A 24,000-nucleotide genomic window follows, 5' to 3' on the forward strand; every position below is an offset into this window, starting at 1 on the left:
GAGGTTGAATGAAGCTCACTTCCACCTGACCCCGTGATTCAGTCTTCTAGTGCCAGGTGTGGCATCAGGTGTGGCATCAGGTGTGGCAACAGGTGTGGCATCAGGTGTGGCAACACAGTTCTTCACACCTGCATCAACTTCACTCAAACTGCACTGATACACCTCATGTGCATCGACATGTGAGGAAGGTTCTGTTTAAGTCTGAGCTGTAGAACCAGTCGCACTCAGTAGTCTTTTGCTCCTCCTGCTGCTACACCTGATGAAGGTAACCAGGTTAACAAGGTTAGCTGGAGTGCAGGTTAGGCAGGTAGACACATGATATGATGATTGATATGCTTCACACCCTGTCTGCCTGTCTGTCTGCCTGTCTGTCTGTCAGGATGTGAAGTGGGTGGAAGAGAAGCAGGCTTTGTATCAGAGGAATCAGGAGCTGGTGGAGAAGGTGAAGCACTTCGACACACACACACACACACACACACACACACACACACACACACACACACACACACACACACACGATAACGCAGACAGCAAACACACGTGTCATTCTGTGAAGATCTCATTATCTTTGATTCGATCCACAATAATCATCCATGAATCTGCTTAGAAAGAGAAAGAGAATCCCTTCAAGTTAATATAAAATGTAACGATGTTTTTATTGTTGTTCAGGTGAGACAGATGGAAGGTGAAGACCTGCGGCTGAAAAATGACATCCAAGATGTCAAAGATCAGAATGAGCTGCTGGAGTTTCGCATCTTAGAGCTCGAGGTAACAACAGTCACACAGACATAAACAACAACAAGTTCACACAGACTGACTGACCGCTGTCTCTCTGTTTCCATGGGAACCATTTTAATTGTCCAGGAGAGGGAGCGACGCTCACCTGCTCACCTTAACTTCCAACAGCTCTATTTCCCAGAAGGCCTCAGTCCTCTGCAGATCTACTGCGAGGCAGAGGGAGTCACTGTGAGTAACAGAGCACCTGAGTACACGAAAATCTATTTAATATTCAATCTGATCAACTTTATTGTTTTTTGTAAATATACACTCATTCTGAATTTAATGCTGCAACCTGTTTCAAAAAAGTTGGTTCAGGAGCAGCAAAAGACTGTAAAAGTCATGAAACAGTCCAAAAACACCTGTTTGGAACGTTCCACAGGTAAACAGGTGACAGGATCCTTATGAAGCATAAAATACTTCGGACTGTTGGTCACATATCGAGCAACGACTTCAAACTTCAAGTTCACAAACACTGACTGTTTACAATTCATCACATTCTTGTTTTTATTTTCATTTTACAAAACGTCCCTACATTTTTAGAATTGTAATCCTGTAATAATTAGTTACCTGGATGACAGTCGTTATCTTTGTTCCTCAGGAGATTGTGATCAGTGAGTTGATGAAGAAGTTGGACATTCTGGGAGATAACGCCGTAAGTGTATGTTGAATTTATTTTGTACATGTCTGTGTTTTTATATATTAGTCTCAGTTTAGTTCTGGTTTTTTTTTTTTGTTTGTTTGTTTGTTTGTTTGTTTGTTTGTTTGTTTTGGTGCAAACTGAGTTTACTGCAGCTTCTTTGACTCATCTGATCCAGTTTGTGAGAACCAGATTAGACTGGTTTCTTCTCACAGCTTCAGTCTGCTTCAGTAAACACATCTGATCAATAAGTCATTTCTATAATACATATATAAAATATCCTGCGTGTGTTTACATGCTGATGAAATCGTTTATATAAATATGTTGATGTATGTTTGTTTACCATGATGACATGTTTACATGTTGTTTACATGTAGCTGACATGCTGTTATCATGTTGTTTGTTTTGTTCCTGCAGAATCTGTCCAATGAGGAGCAGGTAGTAGTGATCCATGCCAGGACAGTCCTCACTCTGGCAGAGAAGGTAACAGACACACCTGGACACCTGCAGTACTGACCTGTGACCTTCTGCAGTGTCTTCATTTACCAACATCATCAGTTTACAGCTTCTTATTATTGGTTTCATTCTCCTTGTCTGTCTGTCTGTACTTGTCTGTCTGTCTGTCTGTACCTGTCTGTCTGTCTGTCTGTCTGTACCTGTCTGTCTGTACCTGTCTGTCTGTCTGTCTGTCTGTCTGTACCTGTCTGTCTGTCTGTCTGTCTGTCTGTCTGTACCTGTCTGTCTGTCTGTCTGTACCTGTCTGTACCTGTCTGTCTGTCTGTACCTGTCTGTCTGTACTTGTCTGTCTGTCTGTACCTGTCTGTCTGTACCTGTCTGTCTGTACTTGTCTGTCTGTCTGTCTGTCTGTCTGTCTGTCTGTCTGTACCTGTCTGTCTGTACCTGTCTGTCTGTCTGTACTTGTCTGTCTGTCTGTACCTGTCTGTCTGTCTGTCTGTCTGTCTGTCTGTACCTGTCTGTCTGTACCTGTCTGTCTGTCTGTCTGTACCTGTCTGTCTGTCTGTCTGTCTGTCTGTCTGTACCTGTCTGTACCTGTCTGTCTGTCTGTCTGTCTGTCTGTCTGTCTGTACCTGTCTGTCTGTCTGTCTGTCTGTACCTGTCTGTCTGTCTGTACCTGTCTGTCTGTACCTGTCTGTCTGTCTGTACCTGTCTGTCTGTCTGTACCTGTCTGTCTGTACCTGTCTTTCTACTCAGTGGTTGGAGTCCATCGAGGTGACAAAGTCAGCTCTGCAGCAGAAGATGTTAGACATCGAGAGTGAGAAGGTAAAAAACTAATTGTACCTGGTGATTTTAACTTTGATAAACATTTAGACACTCATTAAGATAAAAGGGTTTTTTACTGATATCAGATATAGATCACAGGTTAACGTTTGTTTTCTAGAGGAGCTGCTGTCTGTCTGAAGGTGGAAACCTGACATTTGCATGATGAGTTTTTGTCATGAACTCTTTTCTTGTTCAATAAGTCAGAATTAAACATTTATAAACAGCCACATCAGTTCTTAGTAACAGAGAGATCAGTACATCAAAGGGATGGTCAGCATCTTAATCTGTGACTCCTGAGGACATCTTCATCTTCATCTTCATCTTCATGTGTGTTTGATAGAAAGCTAAGACAGAAACAGCTGGATTCTTCTGTGTGTTTAAAGCTACATTCATCTCAACTGAATCAGTTTGGTTTCAGATTTCAGTGGAGGAAGCAGCAGGTTGTTGGTTTGATTCCCAGCAGCAGGATCTTTGAACACCACAGTAACCTTTGACCTCTGTGTGTTGTTTTCTAGGATCTGTTCAGTAAACAGAAAGGTTACCTGGATGAAGAGCTGGACTACAGGAAGCAGTCAATGGATCAGGCTCACAAGGTCGGTCAGCAAGAACAACAACAACAAGCAAGTGATGATGACTAACTGATTCACTAAAGACAAACAATCTATAAAAAAAAAGGTCAGCTGGATTAGATGACTTCATATTTCATGTCATCAGTGTGTGAGATCAGCTGATGTGTTGCCTTTAATGACTGTTGGAACCACAGTTTGTCAGCTGTCATGAGCTGAACATTCAGGAAAATTTAAACACAGTTCAATCTGCATCAGCTGTTTGTGAAACTCAAGGCTGCTGTCAGTCATCCAGGTCAGGGTCTTCATATCAAGGTTTGTAGGAGGCAGCTGGACCTGATAGAGTTCTTGAAGACGTGTCGCCTTTCATCCAAGAAGCGTCTTCAGTTCTGACTGACTGGTTTGGTGTTCAGGTATTAAACCTGTGTGGGGTCGTTAACACCTAGAGCAGTGTTTCCCAATCCTGGTCCTCACTGTCCTGCATGTTTTAGATGTTTCTGCTCCGACACACCTGAGTCACATGATCAGCTCGTCATCAATGATCAGCTCGTCATCAAGCCTCTGCAGAAACCTGATAACAACCTGATCATGTGACTCAGGTGTGTCGGAGCAGAAACATCTAAAACATGCAGGACAGTGACGCTCTGAGGACCAGGATTGGGAAACACTGACCTAGAGGGTCATGTGACTCGTGATCCCGCCCTTCCATTGTGTGAACTGTCAGGGTCACCTGGGGGGGGGGTGTGAATGAGAGTCATTAAGGTCCCTGCTATCATGTGACTTGTTGGAGTCACATGGTTTCAGGTGGTATCCAGCTGCCTGGGCAGTGATCTTCAGACTGCACTGTCAGTGGCAGATAAATGTCTCAGACGTCCTCCTCTGTTGAGAGACGGCCGTTCCAGGTTAACAAAAATGTCCTCTCTCACTCCTCTGTCAAACCATCTGTCTTCTCTGGACAAAATACAGACATTGTCATCTTCAGAGGAGTGTCCTTTGTCTTTCAGGTGTAGATGGACTGCTGAGTCCTGACCTGAGGACCTGGTTCTCCTGGTTCTCCTGTGTTGTATCAGTGTACAGGTCTGAGTTCTCCTCACTGCACTGGACTGAATACACTACGTTCTCCAGTTTGTCTCTGGGTGTTCTGTCCTTGGGGTGGATCAGTTTTTGTCTCAGGGTGTTGGACTTGAAATGGACAGGGATGTGATGTTTGTTAAAAATCCTCCTGAGTTTTTCAGAAACGCCCGCAGTGTTTTTCCTTTGGATGTAGTTTTCTTCTCTCAGACGTGTTTCTTTTGTTGGTTTTTATAAAGGCCCAGTTTGTGTATCCACAGGTTTTGAGAACTGCCCTGATGTTCTTCAGTTCCTTATCCTTCACCTCCATACTGGTTAGAATGTTCTGTGTTCTGTGATGGAGGGTTCTGATGATCCCTGGTTTGTGTTCCAGTGGATGGTGTGAGTCAAAGAGGACATATTGATCCGATGTTGAGGCTTCTGTCCTCTTCAATGTTCACTGCACAATCCAAGAAGACCAAACTGTCCTGGACATCGTCTCAGGTGAAACTGATGTCTTGGTCCACAGAACTGATTTGATCCATGAAGGCTTCAACCTCCTGTGTCATGATTTGGACCCAGGTGTCATCAGTGTACCTGAACCAGTGGTTTGGAGGATTTCCTCTGAAGGAGTGCAGGGCTCTGCTCTCTACTTCTTTCATGTAGAGGTCGGCCATTATCAGAGACACAGGTGAGTCTCAGGTGAGTCCATCGCACAGCCATGTTTCTGCCTGTAAAAACCCCCCTTCAACTGGAAATAGGTGGTGGTCAAGCAGAGGTCAAGCAGAGGTCAAGCAGAGGTCAAGCAGGGCACAAATGTGGTCCATGGTGAGGTTGGTTCTGTTGGACAATGTCTTGTCCTGCAGCTGTTGTTCTCTTACTGTGGAAACTGCTTCTGTGGAGGAATGGATGTGAAAAGTGAGGTAACATCGTAGGACACCGTGGTTTCATCTGGGTCCAGTTTCATTTCCTTGGTTTTGGTGGTAAAATCCTGTGAGTTCTTGATGTGGTGTGGAGTTTTTCCAACCAAAGGAGCCAAAATGGTGGTCAGGTGTTTGGCAATGTTGCAAGTAACTGAGCTGATACTGCTGATGGTGGGTCTGAGTGAGGCTCCATGTATCTTCGAGTCCTTAGAGGTAGAAAGAGACGGAGCAGCTGTTATGTTTCTTTGTTCCCACTTTAAGATGCTGTTATACGTAACTGCAGTGCAGGTGAGCTGGATTTCAAATGACCCAGTGGTGTCGGGGTTCAGCTTCTGGTGTTTATGATGAGATTAAATATCACAAATACAAATATTTTAAAATATTTGTCTGTCGTTGATGCAGAGGATCCTGGAGCTAGAGGCCATGTTGTTTGAGGCTCTGAAACAGGAGGAGGAGTCCAGGATGGAGGGATTAAAGATGGAGGAAGGTCATCTGTCTGAAACACTAACTGAGGAAGAGAGGGAGGAGCTTAGAAGAGCAATGGACCAATGGAAGCGAACTGTAATGTTCGAACTGAGAGAGAGAGATGCTCAGATCCTCCGAGAGAGGATGGAACTACTACAGCTGACACAACAGGTAAACATTTAAATCACAGGTAAACATTTAAATCACAGGTAAACATTTGAATCACAGGTAAACATTTAAATCACAGGTAAACATTTAAATCACAGGTAAACATTTGAATCACAGGTAAACATTTGAATCACAGGTAAACATTTAAATCACAGGTAAACATTTAAATCACATTAACAGTGAAACTTTTGTCTCATGGATGTTTGTGTTTTCAACAGAGGAACAAGGAGCTGGAGGAATTTATAGAAGCACAGAAACGACAAATTAAAGAGCTGGAGGAGAAGGTAAAAGCACTAAAGTAGCTAATAGAAATACAATAAAGTTTGTTTTCTGACGTCGACTTTCTGTCAAAGCCAGCAGTAAACAGCAGTCAGCTTTCTATGACCGTCTACTGACTCTCCACTGTTTTCTTTTTTTCTTTTAGTTTTTATTTCTGTTTCTATTCTTCTCTTTGGCCTTCATCCTCTGGTCCTAACAGCAGCTGGTGAGTCACAACCACACACTTTATTGCAGGGTTTACTTCAGGTACACAGGTTTACTTCAGGTACACAGGTTTCCTTCAGGTACACAGGTTTACTTCAGGTACGCAGGTTTACTTCAGATACGCAGGTTTACTTCAGGTACACAGGTTTCCTTCAGGTACACAGGTTTACTTCAGGTACACAGGTTTACTTCAGATACGCAGGTTTACTTCAGGTACACAGGTTTACTTCAGGTACACAGGGTTTACTTCAGGTACACAGGTTTACTTCAGGTACACAGGTTTACTTCAGGTACGCAGGGTTTACTTCAGGTACACAGGGTTTACTTCAGGTACACAGGTTTACTTCAGGTACACAGGTTTACTTCAGGTACGCAGGTTTCTTTCAGGTACACAGGTTTACTTCAGGTACACAGGGTTTACTTCAGGTACACAGGTTTACTTCAGGTACACAGGTTTACTTCAGGTACGCAGGTTTCTTTCAGGTACACAGGGTTTACTTCAGGTACACAGGTTTACTTCAGGTACACAGGGTTTACTTCAGGTACACAGGTTTACTTCAGGTACGCAGGTTTACTTCAGATACGCAGGTTTACTTCAGGTACACAGGGTTTACTTCAGGTACACAGGTTTACTTCAGGTACACAGGTTTACTTCAGGTACGCAGGGTTTACTTCAGGTACACAGGGTTTACTTCAGGTACACAGGTTTACTTCAGGTACACAGGTTTACTTCAGGTACGCAGGTTTCTTTCAGGTACACAGGTTTACTTCAGGTACACAGGTTTACTTCAGGTACACAGGGTTTACTTCAGGTACGCAGGTTTACTTCAGGTACACAGGTTTACTTCAGATACGCAGGTTTACTTCAGGTACACAGGTTTACTTCAGGTACACAGGTTTACTTCAGGTACACAGGTTTACTTCAGGTACGCAGGTTTACTTCAGGTACACAGGGTTTACTTCAGGTACACAGGGTTTATTTCAGGTACACAGGTTTACTTCAGGTACACAGGGTTTACTTCAGGTACACAGGTTTACTTCAGGTACACAGGGTTTACTTCAGGTACGCAGGGTTTACTTCAGGTACACAGGTTTACTTCAGGTACACAGGTTTACTTCAGGTACGCAGGTTTACTTCAGGTACACAGGTTTCTTTCAGGTACACAGGGTTTACTTCAGGTACACAGGTTTCTTTCAGGTACACAGGGTTTACTTCAGGTACACAGGTTTACTTCAGGTACACAGGGTTTACTTCAGGTACACAGGTTTACTTCAGGTACACAGGTTTACTTCAGGTACACAGGTTTCTTTGAGGTACACAGGTTTACTTCAGGTACGCAGGTTTACTTCAGGTACACAGGTTTACTTCAGGTACACAGGTTTACTTCAGGTACGCAGGTTTACTTCAGGTACACAGGGTTTCACTATAGTTCTGAATCAATAAGTATCATATCATTAACAGTGATTAATGTTTGATGATGATGTCACAGGTAAATGTACTCTGTTCCGGTCTGTGTTTTAGTGTCTGCAGGCCTCCAGAGTCCAGCAGCTCAACACTCAGTCTGGATCAAACCAGATCACGGAGGGTTTGGTAGCAGCAGCTGATTGGCTGAGGCATGTTGGCTTCACTGCCCCACTGACCTGCCTCCGGCTTCTTTCAGCCAATCAGAGCAGAGTTCAGCTATCAGCTGACACCGTCACACAACAGGGATGGTTTCTACAGCAACAGACGAGTGCTGTGTTTCAGACAACTGGCAACATGCTAAGCTAACTGTTAGCAGTTGTTAGCTACGGCTGACAAACAGATTCTGGTCTCAGGAGGCCCTCTGGACCAAAGTGGTGCTGGACTTCATACAGTTTTACTTCAGCTAGCTGGACGGCTATCAGCTAGCTGGTTTTTAACATGGCTAGCTAAGTTAGATGATCCATACAGTTAACTGGTCGACTCAGTGTGAAAGTGGTTGATGAGTTAATTAACCTGTTTGTTGGTTTAGTGAATAACTACAGGTGAAGTTCAGTAATGTTGGTCGCTTGGTTCCCTTGATGAGGTCACACATTTGAATCACAGTAGAAACACACTAGATGACACAACACAACAATCACTGGAGACTGTCGTTCATGTTTGTCCTGATATACTTTCAGTTGAATTTAACTTTGTTCTGATTGGCTGTTGCACCTGCAGACTGGAGTGAGGTCACGCAGCTCCACTCACGGATCCAAGGTTACAGTTTTTTAACTGTCATGTAGTTTCATCCCGGGACCAAAAACTAATGACAGAAACATTTCCTCATGACGTCAGGAGGTCTGCTGGTCCTTGAGTCCTGAGCAACACCTGGACAACATCTGGACAACACCTGAGCAACATGTGGACAACACCTGAGCAACCAGAACACAGTAGTATTGATGTGAAGACACGGAGCATGAAGTCTGGACCAGGTTTCAAGCTGGTTCTGTACAAACCTGCAGAATTTAGACTGCTGACATATAGAAAGCTGGAGGACATGACAACCCCTCAAAACTGAGTCCAGAACATCTGGATGCCCCCTGGTGGTTGGCTGCAATATAGGCCATAAACCGAACCCCCTCCATGTTAGTAGATGGGACATGAGCCAAACTAAAACATCAGAGTACTCATCCAATACTTTTTTCCCAAAGCTGATTTATGTAATTTCAGGTGATTCTTATCACGCTAATGTTTGGAGCTCATTTTTCTCATCACTTTAGTTTTAATTAGTTATCTGATGATATAAAAAAGGTGTTTCACATCATGATTGACAGCTGAGCTCTGCTCGGTTGTGTGGGTGGGGCCTCTATAACACGGCTTCATCCCCAATCGCTGCTGCACAGGCTCTAAATGACGTCACCAGAACAAGATGGCAGCACTCAATAATTTGGCTTCATTTTTAACGGAGGGAGGGAGAGACGCAGCACCCGTCTTTATTTATGTCAGCGGTTTAGACATGATCCAGTTTCTGAACCAGATAACGAGAGATTTCATAGTAAAGTACAACATCAGCTCTTCATAGACACAACCTGAATAATAGAGTTTAACTTCACAAAATAAACAATAAAATCTATAATTATATTATATATTAACTTATTCATTATTATCATTATATGAATTAATGCGTTCTTAATTTTACTCTGCTGCTAGAGAGGATCAGGACAGTTGATATTGAAATGATCAAATGAAAAGTGACTTAAATAAATTAGTTACATTTCTGGGGTCATTTCGTTTATTTTGTCATTTCAATATCAAGTTGTTTTTTCTCAGTGATGATCTTTGGTTACAGAGTAAAATGTGAATTAGGTCATCACTGTTTAACAGATCAGAACCACCACACTGGATCCTGCTGTTGTACTTTTATTATTCCAGATGATATTTTTCTATCTGTGCTGTGAGTCTGAACTCAGTGAACATCTGAAGAGTCGACACTTTGATGTGATTACGAATTCAAACAGGATTAAAGTGAGACTGAAGACAAAACTGTGTTTGTGATCTGTTGATCATCAAAACTGAACAGAGTTCTGATTTATTTATTCAGTTTTTTCATGAAATATAGTCACATGCTGACTTGTGCTTCTGTCTGTATGGTGAGTTCAATGTCTGTATGGTGAGTTCAATGTCTGTATGATGTGTTCATTGTCTGTATGATGTGTTTAATGTCTGTATGGTGTGTTCAATGTCTGTATGGTGTGTTTAATGTCTGTATGGTGTGTTCAATGTCTGTATGGTGTGTTTAATGTCTGTATGGTGTGTTCAATGTCTGTATGGTGTGTTCAATGTCTGTATGGTGTGTTCAATGTCTGTATGGTGTGTTCAATGTCTGTATGGTGTGTTTAATGTCTGTATGGTGTGTTCAATGTCTGTATGGTGTGTTCACTGTCTGTATGGTGTGTTCAATGTCTGTATGATGTGTTTAATGTTAGTGAACAGGTGTCATGTGGAAGAAAAGCTGAGAAACAGAACTATTGTGATGTAATCAGCACCAAATCAGTTTATTTTAAATGTGTTTTTAGAATCTGATAACAATCATACTCTTGTCTGTGACATATGTTTATGTGGAGATGCTCTGAACCATCCAGGCATTTCCTGAGGTCAAGCTTTCTGTTTCCTGAGCAGTCGTTCTGATGTTAAACTGTGATTGGCTCAGCTGTTTCACAGCTTTGAGACCAGCGATGCCACTAAGGCCTCATTCACACGGCAGTGAAATGAGACCCAGGTCTGATTTTTTCATGACAGACTGAAATCAGATTTTTAAAATCTGACTGTGTCGCTTTCAGAGGCCTTTATATCAGATACGTATCTGATATTGTGCAACGCGCCCGGACACAGACAGCTACAGACAGCTACAGACACAGACAGCTACAGACAACACAGACACAGACAGCTACAGACAACACAGACAACACAGACACAGACAGCTGCAGACAACACAGACAACACAGACACAGACAGCTACAGACAACACAGACAACACAGACACAGACAGCTGCAGACAACACAGACACAGACAGCTACAGACAACACAGACACAGACAGCTACAGACAGCTACAGACAACACAGACAACACAGACACAGACAGCTACAGACAGCTACAGACACAGACAGCTACAGACAACACAGACACAGACAGCTACAGACAGCTACAGACAACACAGACAACACAGACACAGACAGCTACAGACAGCTGCAGACAACACAGACAACACAGACACAGACAGCTACAGACAGCTACAGACAGCTGCAGACAACACAGACAACACAGACACAGACAGCTACAGACAGCTACAGACAGCTGCAGACAACACAGACACATGACACAACACACTGTGTTTGGTGTTTTACAAATTTCAACAGATGGTACAAAATATTTCAGTGTGTAATGGTGCACCAGCAGCCTCATATTCAGACTGAGTGATGGGACGGTGGACTGGGTGGACTGGGTGGACTGGGTGGGCTGGGTGGACTGGGTGCACTGGGTGGACTGGGTGGACTGGGTGCACTGGGTGCACTGGGTGGACTGGGTGCACTGGGTGGACTGGGTGGACTGGGTGGACTGGGTGCACTGGGTGGACTGGGTGGACTGGGTGCACCGGGTGGACTGGGTGCACTGGGTGGACTGGGTGGACCGGGTGGGCCGGGTGGACTGGGTGCACTGGGTGGACGGTGGACCGGGTGGACTGGGTGCACTGGGTGCACTGGGTGGACTGGGTGCACTGGGTGCACTGGGTGGACTGGGTGGACTGGGTGCACTGGGTGCACTGGGTGGACTGGGTGGACTGGGTGGACTGGGTGCACTGGGTGCACTGGGTGGACTGGGTGCACTGGGTGCACTGGGTGCACTGGGTGGACTGGGTGGACTGGGTGCACTGGGTGGACTGGGTGGACTGGGTGGACCGGGTGGGCCGGGTGGACTGGGTGCACTGGGTGCACTGGGTGCACTGGGTGGACTGGGTGGACTGGGTGCACTGGGTGGACTGGGTGGACCGGGTGGGCCGGGTGCACTGGGTGCACTGGGTGGACTGGGTGGACTGGGTGCACTGGGTGCACTGGGTGGACTGGGTGGACCGGGTGGGCCGGGTGGACTGGGTGCACTGGGTGGACTGGGTGGACTGGGTGCACTGGGTGCACTGGGTGGACTGGGTGCACTGGGTGCACTGGGTGGACTGGGTGCACTGGGTGCACTGGGTGGACTGGGTGCACTGGGTGGACTGGGTGGACTGGGTGGACTGGGTGCACTGGGTGGACTGGGTGGACCGGGTGCACCGGGTGGACTGGGTGCACTGGGTGGACCGGGTGGACCGGGTGGACTGGGTGCACTGGGTGCACTGGGTGGACCGGGTGCACTGGGTGCACTGGGTGCACTGGGTGCACTGGGTGGACCGGGTGCACTGGGTGCACTGGGTGGACTGGGTGGACCGGGTGGACCGGGTGCACTGGGTGCACTGGGTGCACTGGGTGCACTGGGTGCACTGGGTGGACTGGGTGCACTGGGTGCACTGGGTGGACTGGGTGGACTGGGTGCACTGGGTGCACTGGGTGGACTGGGTGCACTGGGTGCACTGGGTGCACTGGGTGGACTGGGTGGACTGGGTGGACTGGGTGCACTGGGTGCACTGGGTGGACTGGGTTTCGTGGACCACATGGAGCTGCCGGTGCAACACATCAGCAGTTACGGACCTCAGCTTCATCAGGTGTTTCAGACAAACCCAACCCAGATCGATCAGGTCTCAGTCAGGAGTTCAGCCAGGATCTCGTCTCTGGTGGTGAAGTTCACCATGTTGCAATGGTACAAATAACAAATAACAGTTTTATTCATAAACAGACAGTGATTCAGTACCGACTGTACTGTAAAACTTACACAGTACTGTAAAACTTACACAGTACTGTAAAACTTACACAGTACAATTTAAACAACTCTATAAAACAGCATCAGCACATCAGGAGGATCGGTCACATCCAGGCTTCTTCTTCTCTTTCTCCTTGGTCGAGGTAGATCTACCACAGGCTGGACCAGGCCTCCTTCATCTACCGCCATCGTTTACAGTCTGATGGACAACTTGAGACATGAGACTTCAGCTGGAGTTTCACAAATACTAAATACAAACACAGACTGACTTTACAAACGAATAAAAAGCTGATACAGAAATCTGATCCCTCTGCATCCAGTATGGACTGTTTATTACTGTGTTCTACTACTGTGTACTACTGCCATTCTGTATACTACACTGTAGTACTACTACTGTGTACTACTATACTATGTATTACACAGTACTACTGTACTACTACCGTCAGATTATCAGTGAGAGTCAGTTTAAAACATGAGAGCTTCATAGTAACATTGAGATACACACTTTGTTACGGTCCACTGTGTGTGTGTGTGTGTGTGTGTGTGTGTGTGTGTGTGTGTGTGTGTGTGTGTGTGTGTGTGTGTGTGTGTGAGATAAAGTGAATGTGACAGGCGGCAAAGAAATCCAGTTCAGAGCTGCAGAGCATCGACAATAATGAGCACTGACCTGTGTGTGTGTGTGTGTGTGTGTGTGTGTGTGTGTGTGTGTGTGTCTGTCTGTCTGTCTGTCTGTCTGTCTGTCGGTTGGGACATGGCGTTTGGCTCAGTTTGTTGATTACAGAATCAAACAACACGTTTGTAAGTTTAGAAAGTCTCACGCTGGTGATATTTAATATAAACTGTGTGACCAGAGACAGATGAGAGTTATTCAGAGCCTCAGTACAAAAAGAGAGAAACACAAATCTGTTACTTTGCTTGATGATGATGATGATGATGATGATGATGATGATGATGATGATGACGATGATGATGAAATGTTAATCAGCAGTCCTCTGACTGGTTTTACCTGAAACAAGCCTCTCAGTCAAAATGTCCTGAAGAATCCACCTGAAGTCTCACAGGAAGTCGAAACGTCGACTTCTGCATTTGATGTTGCCTGAAATATGAACAACGTGTTTCAACAGTTATACTTTGAAAAACAAGTTCATTTCCTGGATATCTGAGAAACACTGATCAATATTTTTCACAATGAAAACAACCGTCACAAGATAAACTTAAAAAATAGGTGCAAACGTGGAGCGCACTTCCATCCGTCCATACACTCCACGTTTGCACGTTTTCATGGACCAAACAACTAATTGATTATTGGAAAAAGTATTGCCAGATTGATCACTAGTTGAAAAATAGATCCAAACATGTGAAAACATTTTGAGTTGTTTCTGAATTAAATATTTTCTGGTTTCTTTCTTCTCTGACAGGAAACTGAATATCTTTGAGACATCATCTCCTCTCTGTCTCAGTTTGAGGTCACAGTTCCTCCCCTCCTCCATGGCCTCCTTTTTCCTTTCCTCCTTGTCTCCTCATTTATCGTCTGAGGTCTTCAGCCAACCCTCCTCCTCCTCATCTTCCTCCTCCTCCTCCTCCTCCTCCTCTTCCTCCTCCTCCTCCTCCTCCTCTTCCTCCTCCTCCTCTTCCTCCTCTTCCTCCTCCTCCTCTTCCTCCTCCTCCTCCTCCTCCTCCTCCTCCTCCTCCTCCTCCTCCTCTTCCTCCTCCTCCTCCTCCTCCTCCTCCTCCTCCTCCTCTTCCTCCTCCTCCTCTTCCTCCTCCTCCTCCTCCTCCTCTTCCTCCTCCTCCTCCTCCTCCTCCTCCTCCTCCTCCTCCTCCTCATCTTTGTCTGGTCTCAGAAGAGTCCAGCATGTCTGAGAGAAGGTGTTCTCCAGAGGACGACTGTTCCTCTCTGCTGTCCCGCCTTGGTTCTGACTCTCCTCGCCCACGGATGAAGTATGGTGGAATGTTCTGCAGCGTTGAAGGAGCCTTTGAGAACAAAACGTTGAATTTTGAGTCGTTTAGTCCACAGACGCAGCGCCGCCGTGCTGCCAGAACTCGAAGTGATGGCCGTGATGGAGGAGACGCAGCCCGAGGAGGAGGAGGACAGACAGTGGTGTTTCCCTCTGGACACGTCCGAGAAAACTACAGCAAGAGAGAGGTTCACATTTATTTACATTCATGAATCTCAAACGTCTTTTTCCACATTTCTGACTGTTTGTCCAGATGTTCCTTCTATAGAATGATTCTTTTAAATTTCACGTCCATCTGTGCTCGACATGTTTTTTTCAAGTCTTTCATGTGGTGATTATTGTCATTAATAATTAATCTGTCATTTTCATTTTCTCAATTAATCAATTAAATGTTTGGACCCTAAAAGGTCAGAAAATATTGATCAATATTTCTCAACATCCAAGACGACGTCCTCAGAAGTAGAAAATCAGAAAATGTTATTGAAAATGATGTTTTTTCTGAGAAAATGACTCAAAATGATTAATCAATAATCAAAATAGTTGATTAAATACTTGATTATTTTAATAATCAATCAATAATCAGTTAATCAATTGATCATTGCAGATCTAATTCCTTCTTTTTTGTGTGAATAAATGTAATCTGATCATGTTATATTTTTTAGCACCTATATTTAGGAATCTGGGGCGTCAAACCACAAACAAGCCCGTCATTTTCTGATTTGAATACCCAGAATTCAACACGGTGTTTAGGATTTGCTCACTTTGTTCCGTAACAGCTGAGAGGGTTCTGGTGCCTGATCCCTGAAGTTCTTTGACCAAAGTATGGCACAGACGTCGCCTCAGACCCGTGTTAACTTTGTTGGAGATAAAACAGTTCATGAAGCATTATAACACACTGAACAGACGCAGTGTTAAGTGACAGTGACGTCTCACACGTCAGCGAGGGTTTATTCTGCAGGCTGACGGACGATCACATGACCTGTATCAGATTACACTTTGAAAGTAATCATCCGTCCCTGCAGAGGCCTTGGACCATGACAGTTGTGTTTGAAGATAATCAATACTTTCCTGATCATCAGTGATCAGTGTCTCTCCACAAAGAGCCAGCAGAGGGCGCCGTCACGTAACCATAAATCCTCATCCTGATGATCCTCAACTTAAATAATACATTCAATTATCATTTATTATTTACTACCTGCAGTGTGTCAATAATATAATTATATATATTAAATATACATCTATTAAAGAGAGATGCAACATTAAACACATGTAACTTCAGTTAATACATATATACATACACAACATATACATACTGAGTACTTTTACTTTAAGTACACTTTAATTTATTTTAACACTTCTGTACCGAGTGCTGCTGTTCTGAGTCACTGATCAATAATCCCATCAGTAAATCAATCAATACATGAGGAATCAGCACCCGGCATGTCTGTCTCCTCGTGACCAATCAGAGTCCAACACAGAAAATACTTCCGAGGACATCATTTCAAAATAAAAGCAAGTGAATAAACCAGCTGTTTTATTTTGATCGTTAAAATGATCATATTTTTTAATTATGGATTAGTATTTCATGTTTATATGATGTGGATCTGATTACAGACATGATGGAGACTCTGACTACTTTGTTTTTATGTTCTTTATTTGAGCAAAAAACTTTAATCTCATTTGATTTGAGTAAAATTAAGACAAAAGACAGAAAAAATAAAAATAAGCAACAGACATCAGTATTAAAATGAAACTGAAAGAGACAATTTTCATACAAAAAACAGGAATAAAAAGAGGAGGAAAGAAAAAAGACTTCAAAACAATTATTATATTCAGGATTATAAAAGATTTAGATACATAAATTATATTAATCATGTTTGATCGCCTGCGGATCTTTTATTGTGACGGTCCACAGCGGAAGCCCTGTGTGTGTGTGTGTGTGTGTGTGTGTGTGTGTGTGTGTGTGTGTGTGTGTGTGTGTGTGCGCGCGCGCGCGTCGGTGAAAGTGACGTCAGAGGTGAGGGGGACAACAATAGCAGGTTGTGTGAGCGCGTGTGGATTAATCAGCCGATCACGGATCGATCAGGATGAAGAAGAGCAGCGTGAGACCTGCGGTGAGTCCGAGTTTAGCCGAGCCGAGCCGAGCCGAACCGAGCCGAACCGCGCCGAGCCGAGCCTCAGAGGCAGCAGAGGATGCTGCTGCTGGGCCGCTGAGGCTGCAGCTGCAGCTCCGCCTGTCAGTCACCGCCCGCTCCGCCGGCCAGGCCGGTTCGGTTTGTCTTCACAGGGTTCAGCTGCAGAGATGCAGAGTGATCGATCACCAATCAGATTCAGGATATAGATTATTGATCCTCATGTTACAGCTGCTCTGTGTTTTCTTTGTGCTTCATGTCAATATGATGAAATTACTGACTGATTGAAGAGAAATATAAATATATCCAGACAAATGATGAAGTCTGTAAAATATGTGCTACAACAATAAGAAATGTGTATAAATACGTGTACAATTTAAATCAATATTACAAATCAGAGTATTGATTGATTTAAAGGTACAATATAAATAAATATATGAGTCCAAAATGGGAACCTCATGAATTTTAATTTAACCATCAGAGGCTGAAATGAATATAATTAAACATATTTGTTCATATTTTAATGTGGAACATGTTTATTTTTGTTTGGAACCATTAAATGTTTGATAAATCACATTATTTATTCTTTATTATTTCAGGATGTTTACAAACACTGTGTTTTATGTTTGTCAACAATCATGTGACCCGTTTGAACATAAATTTAAAATGTCAAATACAGTATTGATCAGGGCAGGAGGGTTCCCTTAAAATGTATTTAGATATAGTTACTAATATCATTAGTGTAATCCAAGTATCTCAATATTGAAGTAATGTACCTTGATTACTTTCTGTTGCCTTTAGATTAACTAAAGTACAGTGAGCTCAGAGTAATATATTGACTCAAAGATATCGAAATGTTTTAATGAGACCTTCTTAAAAAGAAAAACAGCAGTAAATCATTTTCATAAAGTTTGATTGACTCACAGGAACCAAACCTCCTGTTTTACCCAGAATCCTCTCTGTCTGTCTGTTCCCAGGGTGACCGTCTGATCATCAAAGGAGGAAAGATTGTAAATGATGATCAGTCATTCTATGCTGACGTCTACGTTGAGGACGGAGCCATCAAGTAAATATTGATATGAATGATAATACGAATTATTATTGATTATTGATCCCGTGATGTCCAACTTACATCATGTGTCGTGATCAGACAGATTGGGGAGAACCTGATTGTCCCGTCAGGTGTGAAGACGGTGGACGCGTACGGTCAGCTGGTGATCCCTGGAGGAATTGACGCCAACACCAACCTGCAGGCACCGCAGAAAGGCCTGAGCCCCGCAGACGACTTCTACCAGGGAACCAGAGCCGCCGTGGCTGGAGGAACCACCACCATCAGTCAGATCAATAATCAATACTCACCATCAGTCACATCAATAACCAATAATCAGTAATCATTAATGATCAGTACTGACAGAGGTGTTGTGTTCTTACAGTTGACCATGTTCTGGTGGAACCGGGGACTAGTTTACTGTCAGTATTTGATCAGTGGAAGGAGATGGCGGAGCAGAGGGCGTGCTGCGACTTCTCTCTACACGTGGACGTCACGCGCTGGCACGACGGGCTGTATGAGGAGCTGGAGACGCTCGTCAAAGACAAAGGTCAGAGGACACAGAACCTTATGAGAACACAGAACGTAACAAAGTAACGGAACATAACGAGAACTCGGAACGTGTACATTGGTTTGACTCTTTAGCAACTGAACACAATAAAATAAAGCAGAAACCTGAAAGTACAAACAGGAAAGAATCTAAACTTCAAAGCACAGAGAGTCAGTTAGAAGCTACAAAAGTACTTTGAAAAACCATGTTCTTGTTCTCTCTACTGTAGTATTTGTACCTGTAGTAACTGTAGTATTTGTGTTTCAGGTGTGAACTCCTTCTTGTTCTTCATGTCCTACAGAGACAAATACCAGAGCTCCGACTCTCAGGTCAACAACATGTTTATTATCATTGTTGTTACTGATGTTACCAGTAATGATGCATCCGTTAGTGTCTGTTCGCAGACATACGTCTTCTCTCTTCCTTTCACTCAATCTGCTTCCTGTTTTCGTGGTTTCAGCTCTATGAGGCGTTTGGGGTCCTCCGGGATCTTGGAGCCATCGCACAGGTCCATGCTGAGAACGGGGACATAATTGATGAGGTAATACAGCCTGACCAATGAGACAGAAGCATTCAACCTTTTCATTAAGTCTTTACTTGTGATTTATATTTTTACAGTCAGTTTATACCGGTTTAAACTGGTTTGTGTTTCAGGAACAAAAGAAGCTTCTCTTTCTTGGCATCACTGGACCTGAAGGACATGTTTTATCTCACCCTGAGGAGGTAATGAACACACCAGTAATAAACCTGTAACGTGCCTATAATGACACCTGTAACGCATGTGTAACATACCTGTAATTACAACTGTAACACACCTGTAACTATGCCCGTAATAAACCCTAACCCTAATCAGCAACATACCTGCAGTTACACCTATGTTTGTCATATTTCAGGTGGAGACAGAAGCGGTGTATCGGGCCATCACCATTGCCAAACAGGCCAACTGTCCGCTGTATATTACCAAGGTGATGAGCAAATCTGCTGCTGATGTCATCGCCAAAGCCAGGAAGAAAGGTGACATCATCACCCTCACCTGTTCTTCATCACATCCTTTAATCTAGTTTGGCTCAGTTTGCCTCAGGAGAGACCCGACCAGGAGCTACTGCCCTAGTCTCAGGGCAGGACAGTTTCCTGGTGCTCAGACAGACGTTGTAGCTTAAACATCCTCCTGCTTCTGTCCTCAGGTATGGTGGTGTACGGAGAGCCAATCACAGTTGGTCTGGCCACTGATGGTTCTCACTATTGGTCAAAAGACTGGGCCGCGGCTGCTGCCCTGGTCATGAGTCCACCCCTCAACCCTGACCCTTCAACTCCACAGTACCTCACGTCCCTGTTAGCATGGTTAGTACAACTCTACATGTCTGTCCTGATACTGGGGTTCTTTACAATTTTTAGTGTTGATATCAGTTTTTGATATTTTAGAATGTTGTTGTAGTCTCACCTCAACACTCCAGGTCCTCCAGGTGAATCTCACAGGTACATGTGTGGGTTTTTTTCCAGCGGAGACCTCCAGGTGACATCCAGCGCTCACGCCAGCTTCTCCACAGCTCAAAAAGCAATCGGTAAAGATGACTTCACTCTGATCCCAGAGGGAACCAATGGGATCGAGGAGAGGATGTCTGTAGTGTGGGACAGAGCCGTGGTAAGATCAACAATCTTTGATGATTGAAGACATTCATAGTGTTATAAACTGTGTCACACCCCACAGCAGACCAGTCACAGAGTGAAGTGGGTGTAATGTGAGATTCAGAGAGCTACAGACTTGGTCTCACACGGTTCCCTTCATAGGAACCATTTCAGAGGTTTCAGATGCTGTTAGACCATCCATTGATTTGAAACAGGCTGAGCAGAAATAAAATGTCACCTCTTTGTGTTTCTGTCTCTCTGCAGTCGTCGGGTAAAATGGATGAGAATGAGTTTGTCGCAGTAACGAGCACCAATGCTGCCAAACTCTTCAACATTTACCCACGCAAAGGTATCACATCAGGAGATGAAAACATTTAATCTCACAAGAGAATAAAAACTGAACCTTTTTATTTAGCAGTGATGATATTCAGACATGTGACTGACGTCTGTCCTGTGTGTGTTCAGGACGCATTGCTGTCGGATCAGACGCTGACATCGTTGTCTGGAACCCGAAGGAGATGCGAACTGTTTCTGCAAAGACTCACAACCTGGTAACAACACGTCGATCTTCATCATTCATAATAAAAATGAATCAGTCGTCATAAACTGATCCTCCTCATCCTCTTCCTGTGTCTGTCAGACGGTGGAGGTGAATGTCTTGGAAGGTCTGGAGTTTCGAGGTGTGGCGTCAGTGGTGATCAGCGGCGGTCGAGTTGTTCTTGAGGATGGAAAACTCAACGTGACCGAAGGTTCAGGACGCTTCGTCCCCAGGAAGGCTTTCCCAGACATGGTCTACAAGAGGATCAGAGCCCGCAGCAAGGTAACTAACCAACAGGGTAACCAATAAACCAGCTTCACTACGGGTTAACCAGATAACAGGTTAAACAGTTAGTTGACCACATGACCTACTTGACAGAAGATCAGAGCCTGCAGCAAGGTAACTAACTGACTTGCTAACTAGCAAACCAGTTTCTCTATGGTTTAACCAGGTAACGGGTTTAACAGTTAGTTAACCACTGGACTCGCTGATAACCACCTAAAACTCTTTACAGAAGATCAGAACCTGCAGCAAGGTAACCAAACTTCTGGTTAACAGATAAACCACCTTCACTGCTGGATAACCAGATAACAGTTAACCATGTACAACTCTGAAGATCAGAATCTGCAGTACTACTGGTTAACCAGATATGAGGTTAAACAGTTAGTTAACTGTTAACACCCATTAACCTACTGATAACTACCTAACCCTCTGACGGAGGATCAGTGTTGGTAATCAGTGAGTCAACTGACAGATTAACTAGTTGTTAATTGATTCGTTAACTGATCTGTCAGTCCTCCTTCTCTCTTCTCACTTCAGATGGCAGAGGCTCGCGGCGTCCCCCGTGGAAATTATGATGGTCCAGTCCATGATGTCATCAGTATGACTAAATCAGTCCCGCCCACTCCAACCACCAGGGGGCCGCCCTGTCCGAAAACCCAGAGCGGCACCCGGAACCTCCACCAATCAGGATTCACCCTGGCAGGTAGTGGACACACACACTTATCTACAGTATTCTGATCAATAATCTGATCAGGTGCATTCTGGGCAAACGTTAAAGTCTCTTCTTCTTCTTCTTCTCTACAGGAGCTCAGGTTGATGACCACATCCCTCGTCGCTCCACTCAGAGGATCGTGGCGCCGCCTGGCGGACGATCCAACATCACGTCTTTGTCCTAAAACAAGAAGAAGAAAAGAAGAATCAATTTACTGAAAGATACAGTCAAACCCCACAGCTAGTACTACACTCTACAAAAGTAGTACTTTATTTACCACTGATCCCTACTAAAACCTTACACATCCTGAAACGGTAGTACTTTAATACCTACTACAAAATTACAAGTACTATAAGAGTACTACTTAAACTGGTATTGAACCCAACTAAAACCTTAAAAAACCCTGTAACTGTACAACTAGTACTAAGTCCTACAACTAAAAGTACTTTAACTAGTAGAAAATCCACAACCCTACATCCAGTGCTACACCTTATAACTACAACTGAACCCAACAAGAACCATAAAAACCATATAAAAGTAGTACTTCACCTTGTACTGAACCCTACAACAACCTTACCAGTAGTATTACACCCTGTAACTGTAGTACTTTCCAACATACAGTATTAAACACTACAACTCTTTCCAAGTGTACAGCTAGTACTAAAAGTACTGAACCCTACAACTAGTACTAAATAGTCTGAAAACAGTTACTGAAGTACTAAGTCCTACAATAATAGAACTCCAACTTGTAGTTTACCAACTTAACAACTCATTAAAACCCACTGAGTACCAAATATTACAGAAATTGTACTTCTACTGGCATCAAACCCTACAACAACCATCCAACTCGTACTAAATCCTACAACGATGGTACCTCAGCAGGTACTAAACAAATCAAATCTACAAATACTACTTAACTCTGCCTCACTAAACCAAGGTACTACAACCCTACAACAAGTACTAAACCCTGGAAACACCTTACAGTTGGTATTAAAGTCCACAACTAGTACTACAATCCTAAAACTGATACTAAATCCCAAATTTACTTCAACTTATCCTGAATGTTAGAACAACATTAATACAACACTACAATAAGTACTTTATCCTACAATTATCGAATGAAAATTTGAATCCTATCTGAGTAGCACTTTAACAAACACTAAGCCCTAAAATCAGGGCTAACCTTTTTAAATAATGGTACTAACCTACTGCAATTGAAGTAGTACTGAATGGTACAAGAATGGTCCTAAAGCCCTAAAACAACTACTTTACCTGACAAAACTACTTAATCTCATTAGTGTAGTATTTCAGCAAGTACTAAACCCTAAAACAAGTACTACAACTCTACAATTACTACTAAACCCCACTACAACCTTAACATCCTACAGCTACTGTACAATTAGTACTGAATGTTACAATAATGGTACTACCAAATCCCAGCATCTAGTACTAAATCCTACAACAGTGTACTTATTACTAATCCCTGATCTACTAAACAATGGTACTATAACCCCCTACAACAAATACTGAACCCTAAAACACCCAAGACTTTGTATGAAAGTCTACAACTATTTCACCTCAACTAGTACTGAATATTACACCAATGGTAATACAACCCCAAGTACTTTATCATACAACTACTACTTAACCCTATTGCAGTAGTACTTCAACTGGTACTAAACCCTAGAGCAACCCTACAGCTAGTACTTAAGTACCAAATCTTTAGTACTAAATCCTAATGATAGAAAAAACTGAACAACGGTGCTACAAGTCAACAAATACTATGAATCCTACAACTAGTACTAAACCCTGCAACAATGTATTGCAACTCTACAAATACTATGAAACCCAATAAACACCTAACAACTGGTACTAAATCCTAAAGTTTTACTTCAGTTTAATACAGAATATTACAACAATGGTAATACAACACTACAACAAGTTATTTATTGTACACCTACTACTTAATATTAAAGTAGTTCATCAACAAGTTCTAAACCATAAAACTAGTACAACAGCTTTACACGCCCTACAACTACCATACAACTAGTACTGAATGTTACATTAAGGGTAGTACCACAACCCAACATCTAGTACTAAATCCTGAAACAAGGGTAGCTCAGCTGGTACTGAATGTCATTGGTCATTTGAAGTACTCTGAAGTAATATTACAAATGTGTACTCATCACTTCATCGTGTTCTCTTTGTCTCTCAGTACTCTGATAAAAGTGGCAGCAGTAGTAATAGTATTAGCATACTTCATGTTCATTAATAGTGTTCATCATGTTTTTATTATCAGTAAACCTGCTCACCAAGTCGCCTGGTCACCAAGTCGCCTGGTCAACTAGTCGCCTGGTCACCAAGTCGCCTGGTCACCAAGTCACCTGGTCACCAAGTCGCCTGGTCAACTAGTCGCCTGGTCACCAAGTCGCCTGGTCAACTAGTCG

The 24,000-nt window shown here is 43.5% G+C and overlaps 2 protein-coding genes across 6 annotated transcripts in view; both read left to right on the top strand.

Moving 5' to 3' along the window:
- The window catches only part of jakmip3 (Janus kinase and microtubule interacting protein 3), a 36,655-nt gene extending 28,605 nt beyond the window's left edge, over window positions 1-8,050 (top strand). For 3 of the 4 annotated variants that reach the window (XM_084740759.1, XM_084740762.1, XM_084740761.1), the window contains 11 exons: window positions 380-442; window positions 670-768; window positions 865-966; window positions 1,379-1,438; window positions 1,835-1,900; window positions 2,630-2,698; window positions 3,214-3,291; window positions 5,640-5,873; window positions 6,089-6,154; window positions 6,295-6,354; window positions 7,876-8,050. In XM_084740759.1, the coding sequence (XP_084596885.1) occupies window positions 380-442; window positions 670-768; window positions 865-966; window positions 1,379-1,438; window positions 1,835-1,900; window positions 2,630-2,698; window positions 3,214-3,291; window positions 5,640-5,873; window positions 6,089-6,154; window positions 6,295-6,345 (888 nt within the window). In that variant the 3' untranslated portion in view covers window positions 6,346-6,354; window positions 7,876-8,050. The remainder of the gene's footprint in view (window positions 1-379; window positions 443-669; window positions 769-864; window positions 967-1,378; window positions 1,439-1,834; window positions 1,901-2,629; window positions 2,699-3,213; window positions 3,292-5,639; window positions 5,874-6,088; window positions 6,155-6,294; window positions 6,355-7,875) is intronic. The other variant, XM_084740760.1, reaches the window with a different exon arrangement.
- Window positions 8,051-14,562: 6,512 nt separating this feature from the next.
- Window positions 14,563-21,847, top strand: dpysl4 (dihydropyrimidinase like 4). Of its 2 annotated transcripts, none has more exons than XM_084740397.1 (15): window positions 14,563-14,853; window positions 17,775-17,863; window positions 17,948-18,132; window positions 18,231-18,395; window positions 18,663-18,724; window positions 18,856-18,936; window positions 19,050-19,118; window positions 19,289-19,409; window positions 19,580-19,736; window positions 19,896-20,037; window positions 20,286-20,370; window positions 20,487-20,572; window positions 20,662-20,841; window positions 21,379-21,544; window positions 21,646-21,847. In XM_084740397.1, exons 1-15 carry the CDS (start codon window positions 14,563-14,565, stop codon window positions 21,735-21,737), a joined length of 1,971 nt encoding a protein of 656 aa, XP_084596523.1. In that variant the 3' UTR covers window positions 21,738-21,847. The 2 variants fall into 2 exon arrangements, with proteins under 2 accessions (XP_084596523.1, XP_084596524.1); XM_084740398.1 differs by lacking the exon at window positions 14,563-14,853 and adding an exon at window positions 16,670-16,779.
- The last annotated feature ends 2,153 nt before the right edge of the window (window positions 21,848-24,000 follow it).

This window comes from Lutjanus erythropterus, chromosome 17, assembly GCF_056507025.1.
Source record: "Lutjanus erythropterus isolate fLutEry1 chromosome 17, fLutEry1.hap2, whole genome shotgun sequence".
NCBI lineage: Eukaryota > Metazoa > Chordata > Actinopteri > Lutjaniformes > Lutjanidae > Lutjanus > Lutjanus erythropterus.